The 10,712-nt window shown below is 56.2% G+C and overlaps 3 protein-coding genes across 3 annotated transcripts; 2 read left to right on the plus strand and 1 right to left on the minus strand.

Moving 5' to 3' along the window:
• Positions 1-951: 951 nt before the first annotated feature.
• On the plus strand, positions 952-2,559 carry F5144DRAFT_600198 (uncharacterized protein; the record flags this gene model as incomplete). The annotated part of the gene is made up of 2 exons (XM_066791059.1): positions 952-970; positions 1,025-2,559. 2 exons carry the CDS (start codon positions 952-954, stop codon positions 2,557-2,559), a joined length of 1,554 nt encoding a protein of 517 aa, XP_066647128.1.
• A 950-nt stretch (positions 2,560-3,509) lies between these two features.
• Positions 3,510-4,474, plus strand: F5144DRAFT_138615 (uncharacterized protein). The gene is made up of 3 exons (XM_066782367.1): positions 3,510-3,768; positions 3,883-4,241; positions 4,342-4,474. The coding sequence occupies exons 1-3, from the start codon at positions 3,676-3,678 to the stop codon at positions 4,403-4,405; spliced, it is 516 nt and encodes a 171-aa protein (XP_066647129.1). The 5' UTR covers positions 3,510-3,675; the 3' UTR covers positions 4,406-4,474.
• Positions 4,475-9,667: 5,193 nt separating this feature from the next.
• Positions 9,668-10,402, minus strand: F5144DRAFT_545610 (uncharacterized protein; the record flags this gene model as incomplete). Its single annotated transcript, XM_066787375.1, has 3 exons — positions 9,668-9,744; positions 9,866-9,925; positions 10,168-10,402. The coding sequence occupies 3 exons, from the start codon at positions 10,400-10,402 to the stop codon at positions 9,668-9,670; spliced, it is 372 nt and encodes a 123-aa protein (XP_066647130.1).
• Positions 10,403-10,712: the final 310 nt, after the last annotated feature.

Genomic DNA, 10,712 nt, shown 5'->3' on the forward strand with positions numbered 1-10,712 from the left:
GACAAGCAGTGACAGGTTGGGTTAACCCTCAAAACCTCGAATGCCAATCGACTGCGCAACAGTGACGTTGTGTCAATTGTGGCCAAGGCTCGCCTTGTCAAAAGCTTGGTGCTGTGTTAAGGTCCGAGATTGCTCTGATAGAAGGTAACATTCCATTTTGCAGTGCCGTTGTTACAAAGAACCGGTATTGTCCCAACGCCCCCATGTTAATGCCCCTGATCCTGCATTCACTCCAGGGGCTGCCTCCAGCCGGGAATGATCCAATAGAACATGACATGCCCTCCCTAATCCGCTTGGCATTCTGCGCAGTGGACCCCCGAGGGTGCTGAAATCAGAGCCTGCAGCTGGCTTCAACACTCCCCAGCCTGTCACGCCCCACCACCATGAGCAAAGTGGGAACGCTCCCCCCTTAGCAACCCCCTTCCATTCATTAAAAGTGCTGTAGTCGGGCAGGCTCACCGTTTGAAAGGCTTGCATTGGCTGATTCCTTTCCCGACCGACCGAACAGGAGAAGCTTGGAAGCCACAGCAACCTTCTCTCGTCATTGTCTTTCTGTTTTCCTCCAGCCGCCGACTTAACGTACATCATCACTGTCATCAATGCGGACGCATCGCTCGTTTGGTTGTTTCGGTCCCTAATCCCTTGGTTGGTTTCGTGTGCGGGCCCTAGATTCTCTTCTCCCAGCCGGAGTCTCGGCGCCAACCTCACCTTCGCTCTCCCTTTCGGCGCACACCCGCTTCCCTCTGTACGGCTGCTGGGGAACGCGGTTCGCCATTTTTTCTCGATTGATTTTACGGCCTTCCTATCACTCCCCGTCGCGTTCATAACCCGTTGCCCAAGATGGATTCGTGAGTAGCTCTGTATTCCCATACCTCTGCGGCTGTCTGTCGATTGCTAATCAGTGGTTCCGAATCTAGCATAGGCACCGTCTTCAAATCTTTCTGGCATACAATGACCAGCGATGACCGACGTTAGCAAACCCGGAGTTCCAACCCAACGTTCGCGATTTACTAACGATAGCCAGATTCCAATCACGACTCCCCATACCGAACAGGGCGCCATGTCCCCTTGAACGCGAGAAACGGGTTGACCTCGGTCACGACCGCCGGCGACTCCCGTGCCGACATCACATCGCCGTACCACGATGAGTCGAGTCGCCATTCATCCTCCACATTCGACGCGGCCGGAAACGCCGTCACCTCCCCCAGACCCTACTCCCCCGGCATGAGATCGCAATCTGCGCGGCAGTCTACCACAAACGATGGTTTCGAGATGCAGAGTCCGACGGGCGAGATCCCCATGCAATCTTTCCGCGACGGAATGCCGCCGCCGCCACCTGTTGGCGCTTCGTGGGACAAGATCGACAACTGGGCCGAAGAGAACTACCCCGAGTTGTTCGACCAGCTTTGCGAAGGGTGCACGTCCAACGATATCAACGACCTAGAACACCAGCTCGATTGCTCGCTCCCCCAGGATGTTCGGGAATCACTCCAGTTTCACGATGGCCAAGAGCGCGGCGGGACCCCCACAGGTATCTTCTTTAGCGCCATGCTTATGGACTGCGAGGAGATCGTGCAGGAATGGGAGAACTGGCGCAAGGTGAACCAGGAATTCCTGCTCGAGTCTACTTTCCCCCGGCCGGCGGTCCCGTCCAAGGCTCTCGGCGGTAGCAGCAGCCAGGCATCCACATCAGCGGCGGCTTCGTCAAGCTCGGCTCCGACATCGCCGCGAAACGGGAACTGGCGGCAAGACCTGATGGCCCGTCAAGACTGCGTTCCCCCGAATGCGATCCAGAAGGCGTATGCTCACCCCGCCTGGATTCCCCTCGTGCGCGACTGGGGTGGAAACAATCTGGCCATCGATCTCGCGCCCGGCCCCAAGGGCCATTGGGGCCAGGTCATTCTTTTCGGCCGGGACTATGACACGAAGTACGTGGTCGCACGGTCGTGGGCGCATCTCCTCGGCACTGTTGCCGACGATCTGAGCAGCGGGAGGTGGTACGTCGAGGAAGACTCGGGCGACCTTAAGCTGCGCGAGTTCAAGCAAAGCCGCGTTGAGCCGGGCTACTTTGATATCCTGCGATGGCGGGCGGACCAAAGACACGGCCGCACAGCCGCCAAGCGCAAGTCCATGGCGCCCGGAGCGAGCTCGCTTAGTGCGCCGAACTCGCCGTACGCCAGCCCGACAACCGAGCCCAACGGTGAGCATCGCGGCCGGTCGATGCAGCGTCCCAACGTTATCTCGCCTATCCCGAGCCCTATCCGGCCCGGCTATGGCAAACCGAGCCCCTTGGCGCGGGTGGCGGAGGAGTCGGGGGCTTCAAGCCCAGCCGCCGGCAAGGGGGGCGAGAAGCTGGTCGAGGTCGACACCCCTCGACAAAGCAACGAAGAAAACAAGGAGGCCGCCCCGAGGCTAGCCGCCTTGACCAACGGCGATGCCCCCGCCGACGATAAGGTGGAGAAGCCAGGAGCAGCCCAACCAAACAGCTCAGCGGCACCTGAGCGGAAACCCACGGTAGAAGAGGAGATCGAGGGAGCAATGAAGACGATTGAGATTTGATTTGAGCCGGTACGGAATTGGAGGAGCAGATAAGACGCCATGCTACGACCGGGTGATGAGCTGCAAGCAAGCACGTGCTCTCGGGCAGACTGACTGCCTGCAGCACGCATTTTCATACATTAACATACATCGGGGCGGGGAAATACCTCCGGGCGTTGCAGGCGTACTTTGCCCGATCACCAACAACAGGATCAGGGTCTGCTTGGGCATCTTTTCTTTTGACACGGCGTCGCTTCGGTCCGACACGCGCGCTCCCACTGTCTCTGTCTGGCTATTTGCGGTGGGGGATTCTTCTTCGTTGCCGCGGTTTTAGACGCTGCGAACAGAGGTCTTCTTTTGGAGGCTCTGGTTAACCTTGTTCTACCTACCCCCATCACCCCATCTTACTTTGTGGCGGTTGGGCGGTGTTCGCTTCGATGTTGCTGACAGCGATGTCGGGTGGGGGGAAGATGTGGGACGTGACATTCTGCTGTACATTATACTTGGGTCTATTCGCTACTACCTAATGTGGCCTCGGCCTTTTTCTTTCTTTTTGGCTTTTTGGTTGCGGATAGGGAAGCCGGAGAAGTGGTGACGATTGGAGGCGTTCGACATTTAAGGGGGTTAGACCGTCGTGTGCTGATCGTTAGCTATAGACAATGTGCCAATGATTGTGCTTGCCAGTGGTATTTTGATTATCAGCATCTTTATTTGAGGTTCGAGTTGAGAAGTATCGCCATCGCTCCAGTGATAAGTTTATACAACCACGATCTCCAATTACTTGCCAGTGAAGCAAGCAAGCCATCAACGATCAGGGTAATCACGTGCTGTTGCAGCTCATTGCCTAGTTCATGCCAAGAAAGTCAGCCTTGGCGGGTGGATCCGACCCAGCCGCTCCAACGTCGTCATCCTCGAAACAGCAGCTGAGCTCACGCCCCGTGCATCCTCCGATCAACCATCGCGACGACGACCACACAACAGCCACCGACGACTTACCACGCCCAGCCCCGAGTTTCATTTGAGCGAAGTTATTTCTCGACATAATCGCATTGACATAGGCAACCAAATCGACACCTCCAGCTCCCGCCCGGCCAATCGCTTCCGCGCCGTACCGCCCAACCGAAACCAACCACCACCATGTCCGAAGACCGCCTCTGGAAGTTCCGCAGGCCAGAATGGCTCAACAGCGCCTGGGCCCGCAACGCAGGCGTATACGGCGCCGGCGGTCTGGTACGGTCCACTCCCTCCAACCCCCTCCCCTCCATCCTCCCTCCTCCACCCACCATCCACACCCCCTTCCAACCAACCAATCCAAGCCCCTCACTAACCCCGTCTCTCTCACAGTTCTCCCTCGCCTTCTACACGCTCCTCGACTCGGCCGTCTGGTCCAAATCCGCGCTCAACAGCTCGACCCTGCACGTGACTTTCGTCGACTGGCTGCCCTTCCTCTTCTCGTCGCTGGGCATGCTCATCATCAACAGCGTCGAGAAGGCGCGCCTGTCGGCCGACTCGTTCAGCTACTCGGGCTCGGGCGTCGCCTGGAAGGCCCGCGTCGTGCTGTTCCTGGGCTTTGCGGCGCTCGCGGGGGGCATGGCGGGGGGCGTGACGGTGTTTGTGCTCAAGTTTGTGGTGCCCGGGGTGGCGTTTCCGGCGATGACGATGGGGGTGGAGAATTTGGTTGCGAATGCGTTGGTGGGGTTGAGGTTAGTTCTTTCTTTTTTTTTGCTGCTGTTGTTTTGTGGTGAGGAAAAGGGGGTGTTGGGGTTGGGATCAGGTTTGCTAATTGATGCTCTCTCTATCTAGCTCGGTGGTTTTGTGGATCAGCCAAAATATGGAGGACGAGTACTCATACAACCTCTCTCTGTGAGCTGGGCGCTGGCGAATGGAAGGGGCTGGGGTTGATGCGGATCGGGGGCGAAGTGGATGACTTCTTGCGTTGGGTGAGGCTTGATGGGGAGGGCGAGGTGCTGTGGTTAGAGGGGATGGGCTGGACGGTTTAGCGGTTTCATTGGGTTTGGCGTTTTCTGCGCCTCATACGGCATGCGGGGGCGCTTGGGAACGGTGTATGATATAGGTACTTGACATCTATCATCCAGAGTCCTGTGCACCGGTGCTGCCATGTCAAGCTGGCAATGAGGTTTGGGGATGCCCTTGGGAAAAGTGACACTGAGAACGGGAATTCCTGAGGTACGATTTTGTTGTTACTCATGTGTATAGGGGCGGCACGATACAGGATGGGTGGCCAGGGAACGCCCGCAGAGACTATATAAGTCCCAACACGGCCATATTCAACAGAAGGCACTCCTCGGCTAGTCAAGTCGTAAGATCGCAGGCCCTGGGCAGCGAGTTCCAGTTAGGACCTGTCCGGGGCTTAAGGCCTGGTAGAGGGCCTTGACAGAGCAAACTTTGCAACTGGAATTCCGTAGCCAGCTACCTCCCCAAACTGCGGGGGGGCTAGCTGGTGAGCTTTTGCTGTTTTGTTATATCCCCCCCTCCCCCCACTGCTGCTCTTCGAGTATACGGTGTTTTGGATGGGTTTGCCCTCTTGCCAGCGGCTTTTTTGTGCCATTTTTAGCATATCACGATGATGAAGGCATCACGGGCCTCGCGGCCTAACGGAACCCTGTTGATATCGCCTTGAGAACGATGGCAATGACTGATGCATGACGTGACGTAACCTCCACGCTATAATCCGACGAATAGCTAACGATAAGTTAATCATCCCTCTTAGTTTCAGATTTGCAATCTCACTTCAGAGACATCCTACGCGGCCAAATTGGCCAATAACAACCAAGGTACATGCTCCTCCAACCTTTGGTACAAACCAGTATGCAGCTTCCCATTTCTCAGCCCAACCGAGCTGCGAACTCGCCCTGAGAGATCGATCTTCACGAACACTCCATAGCGACTGTGAGTCTCCAGGCGAGTGCCAACTCTTTCATCTCTTACTCGCCCGCAAGATGTGATGTTGACGTTGGGTTTGCTGACGTGGGACAAGGGCAGAAACATGCACGCGCGATCTGCATGATGATGCGCCATGTCGCCGGTCTCGGCTGTCCCGGTTGCTCCCGCTGGTGCCCAACGCACGGTAGCCCACTGTTTGGATGCGTTGAAGGGCGGGGGCAGGACCGTGTTCCCGGCGGAGTTGGGTAAAGGCCGGGCGTCGGGGTGGGTAGCACATGGCCGACGATAGCGAATAGCTTCTGGCTGGTGTTGTACATCGACAGGGCAGAAACCTACCGCCGAATTATTCCCAGTCCACCGGGCACTTGTCGGTTGACGAGTTCCGATTTTCTCGGTTGCCATTCTTGAAACCTTCGCGATGCATGCTGCCCGATATGGGGGCCGTGGGGGACGACTGGGCAATGGACAAGCAGAAGGTGACCTGCATGATGTTGCCAGTGCAGGCCAGCTTCAATATCCGGGACTAACTGAGCTGAGCCATCAACACACTAGCATGTGGGAGGTAGAGAAACGAATACGAAGTACAACCATCTCAAATATAAATTAATTGTTACTACATCACTTTGGAGAAGTGTGCCACCAAACACTCGTGTGATCGTGTGTGTAACTACTTCGTTAAAATGCGACTCACCTGCAAGGTATATAATATAACGAGATATCGTCAACAGAGCAGCTCAAGATGGGGACTCGCCCCTCTCGAACAACAGGCCTTTATGGTCTCCCATTTCCGATCTGAGGAACCCGAGGAAGAATTGCGCGAGAGGCATAACTGTGAGTGGCCGGATATATGCAGGAAGGCTGCGGGTGCAGCAAATTGAAGCGAAGCGAATGTGCATGATGCTGCAATATCCGCCAATTTACTGGTACAAGTTCCAGTGAACCCTCCTCACCAGTCATGTCAGACTCCCCTAGACTGGGTTGCTGTTTCCTTCTAGAGATACCTACGTATGACTCAAAAAAACCAGTTGTTCGACAAATCGATCGTGGCTAATGCCAATGTTCCGTAATGGAAGTTGCGCCCATGAGCTTGGGATGAAGATGGAAGTTGCGGCTGCAACGATAAGGTCTGTGCTCACATAACCCCACTAGCTCATTCAAGGGTCTAGCAGGGGAAACACGGACCACTTCGATTGAAGACTCAGATCTTGGCATGAGAGGTTGCTGCTGTGGGCATCCGTATCGCGTTCACCCACAAGCCCAAAAGTGCAACAACTTACCTGGTAGAATCCAAGCACTGGCTCGAGTACTTCGTACAGGACCTCTATTTCCCATGACATTCCCGCCCTCTCACCAGCCAACCCAAGCCGCGGGATGTTGCACCCAATTTAATCATCTCACATAGACTAGCAATCACATGTTCAACTGCCGGATGCACCTACCCAACTGAGCCAACTCCTCATTCTCTCACAGTCCTCTGCCCGCCAGCGTTGGTCGACCGCTGCCGTGGGACGCAGACTTATTGTTCTTGAAACCTTATACACAATAATGAGCGGCGGTATATTCCGAAAATTCAAGTCTTGAATCCCACGATTATTTCTATAATTGGAGGAAACACTGGTTTTGGCTGTTCGCTCGGTGGCCGCAGATCAGGCCCTTTCGCGCCCGGCACTCATCCGCGGGGCGCTATCTCGAAACCATAGACTCGGGATGGCCATGGATGGTCAGCCACAAAGGCATCGAGACTTTTCTCTCATGCCTTTACGGGCCGACGCATCCAAACCGACTCCTGAGCAACACTTCGGCGGCGACGGCAAACAGGCCATTCATGAAGTGCCCACGAACTCCAATGCTTTTGTGTGCCTCCTGGCTTCGGTTTGGAGCTGCTCATTCGTCAATGCATTGTCCAGTAACCGCCCAGGAGAGTCGATGATGCTTGTCTCCCCTTTTCTGGTTCCCAGATGACCACGGCGCTCCGTCAAACGAACAGGATTCCAGCCTAGCCACGATCTTCCTGGTCCATTCAGGTGGATTCGTTCATTTGAAGTGGTCATGGGACCTACAAAGCGCCTCCAGAGATCCACCCTCCGCAGAGGTCCAGACGTCGCAGAACAACGCATGCAGAGATGCCAGTGATGCGATCGTGTCGGGCACCTTGGGTGGTAGAGGAGATGGTGAGCGATTGGGCTTTTTGGACCGGCTCGATGACGCATGCCAGCATCGGGCTGTCCACGACCCCAATCGGGGACCCTTGCAGCAAGGCGGATCGCCGTTTTTCGTGGCAGCCCCTCGCTGCGCTCATGGATGTATGCTGTGGGACTCACAGTTCTCAGTTCTCATAGCCTTCGGGAAAGGGCGCCGTCATTAGGCTTTGAAATGGGCCATGTTGTCGATGCTTGCCAGTTACCTAGTGATGCAGTCCCATCTTGCTAGCACGATGGCGGACCACGCTGGCCGTAATGAGTCTCGTGCAGCACACCCTCCCGAGTTGTTGCGGAGTGGCAGCACGATGGAGCAGAGGGCTGCGGGTAATGGCTGATCATGGACTATTTGGTCGAGGTACATACATGGGAGCAAGACAATCCAATCCGCAGCTGCCCCACCATCGTCACTCGGCGCTGGCAGCATCGTCAGAAAGCTGGCACCCAACGAACACGGCAGCAACATGCCACGATCAGAGTGGGGGAGATCGCAAAGGGGACGGGATTGAGTTCTCAGGAACAAGCCTATGAGAGCACGCCCTAGTGCTGCATCTCGGAGACCAAGCGAAGGGCTGACGAAGCTGCCAAATGTTGAGCACTCAGAGGCGTCGCCGGGTTGGAACAGGGAGACATGGAAGTTCCGGATCGATGCAAGAGAACCCACACTGTCTTTTGACAGCCTGGCGCAGATCGTCGCTCCTCATGCTCTCCCGTCCCGTCCACCTGGCACCCACAGACCCGATTCCGTCTCACCGGAATGCTAGAATAGTTATTCAGGTCAGGAGGAGTAGGTCGGCCTCGGGCCGCGAGACGGCCCCTTGGGAAAGGAAGCTATGTTAGGAGACCGCTTGGTCTTTTTGCTCCTTGTCTCTTGAGCACCACGTGCCGATTGAAGGTTTTCTCAACCAAGTGTCAACAAAGTCCATTCGCCGCGTCTCAGACTCTCTGGGTCAGCTGCTTCGAAGAGCCTAATGCTAGAGTTGCCACTGCGCGCCTCATGCTTTGCCCACCTGCCTGCTCATGTTGCCCACTAACCGCCCAAGCTGTAAAACTCACCTAGGCCGCAACCGGAATGCCCCATCAACAACTCATTGTGACCTGATTATTCGAGGCTTCAAAAATGTGTAGATGTTGACCGAATTACCCCATTCACCCAAACCTCTTCAAACTGGGAACCCTTTCATCAATTGGACCCGTGAGAGCTATTTGTGTCCCGGAAGCGAGAAGCGAGCAGGTGACCAATACAACTCTGCTCCACATCGGGCCTCCTACTGTGGACAGGGGGGGCGAACAAAGACGGCAGGATTGACCCACACACTCGAGACGCTCGGAAGCCACCATGCACTCACTGGCTTGGAGGCGGCCTGGCACGCTGAGCAGCCTGTCCCCACTAGAGCTTGCTGGCGCGCCTTGAGGCTATTTCTAAGACCCCGTCAGGTACGAGAACGGATCCCTCCCCATCGCCATCGGATCACGTCACAAGCGTCAATGGGCGTCATAGGTATCTAGATGCAACGCCTCTAATTTAGCTCCCCTAGTCATACCAAGTTGCGGCTCAAAGCTAGGTAGCTAGCGTTAGAAAGTACGAACAGGTTCTGGCCCGGGCACCTCTGGCAGCAGCAACGAGTGCATCGTCAGTGACGCCGTTGAAGGGGCACTGGCCAGTATCTGCCCAAAGCACTCCGACACAGGACACGGGCCACCTGCCTCCCTCCCTTACCCACGCTATTGCTGTCATTTCATCACCGACCCCAAGCACCCCCGAGTTTCTCTTTGTTTAGCGGGAGAGTTGCATTGTCACCTTTCTTCCCATCAATTGTGTCAACAACTTGGAACCTGTGCCGCTGATCTTGGGGCTGGCGTTTCCCAGATCAACAATCAACCGCCCCAACCAACCAAACGGAGGCTATTTCCACTTCGTCACCTCCCATTCCACCGGGCAAGGCCACACGAGCCACAGCGGCCACCCTGCCAACCCTGGGTTGCGTTGGAGCTAGTTAAACTGACAACGGCCCGGAGCGAACCCCTCACCACGCGAGCAGAGCCCGTTCGTCTCGCCAATCCTCCTCCTCCAACCCCCCAAACGGCTCTGCGTACAATCTCGCTGCAACACGAAAAACAAGCGCGCGTAAGTGTCTGAGGTTTCCCGCTGTCTGTTTCAACTCTTGTGCCCCCCCTTTCTCTTCGCGGTCTCGCCCTACACCGAGCTATCCCAAAACACTCACCTGCCTCCCAACCCTTGCCCCTTCCCGGCCCCAACCCCTCATCTGGCCTCCGCTGGTTGGCTGCAGCGATCGTACAGAGCGCCAAGTCTGTGGCCATCTGACCTCACCAGATGCGCGCGGGCTGCAGCATGCGAAGAGGCAGGATTTTTGCAGCAGGCAGAGCAGCAAAAAAACAGCCAAAAAACAGCAGTGTTGCGCACGTCGATCCGTTTCGTCTCGCGGCCGCTGTCCTGTTGCTCCTTGTTGTTCCTGTTGTCTCTTTTGCGCCTTCCCAATCCCCTTTTCCATGTCGCACCGCTTACGGCGACGTTGCGCTATTCGCTGTCGGCCATTTCTTTGATCGCGGCGTACTGCAGCGGAGGTGCTTTGCTTGTTCTCGCTGGTAGGCCAGATCCAGATCAAGCCGCCCGTCGTCGAGTCCATGCGTCTTGCATCCTCGCGGAGCCACTTGACCCTGGCCAGCGCCGCTTGCTGCACACGCCAGGCTGCCCTTGTGGGTGGTCGCCACCACAGTGCCCTGCTGTTCCCCGCCGTCATTTCACTTAGCTAGCGCGCCCGCCCCTCCAAAACCTCACTTCATCCCGGCCCGGCCTCTGAAATTCAAACCTCCCCTTCTTGCTGCCCTCACATCCTTCCTTTCCCGCAACATTCACATGGTCTCCACCCAACTTTGGAAACCTCACCACCACGCTTTCCTCAGCTCATCGGCAGATCATCGCGTGACTCACGAACTTCTCAGAAGTTTTATCTAACCGCGGGGCCCTACTTAAACAGTTCCCTCACCAACCTACTCCAGCACACCCCACCCGGAAGTTTGTCTGCAGCCCACGCCAGCTGCACCAGCTCC

The sequence above is a fragment of the Chaetomium tenue genome, assembly GCF_020726465.1.
Source record: "Chaetomium tenue strain MPI-SDFR-AT-0079 chromosome Unknown F5144scaffold_2, whole genome shotgun sequence".
NCBI lineage: Eukaryota > Fungi > Ascomycota > Sordariomycetes > Sordariales > Chaetomiaceae > Chaetomium > Chaetomium tenue.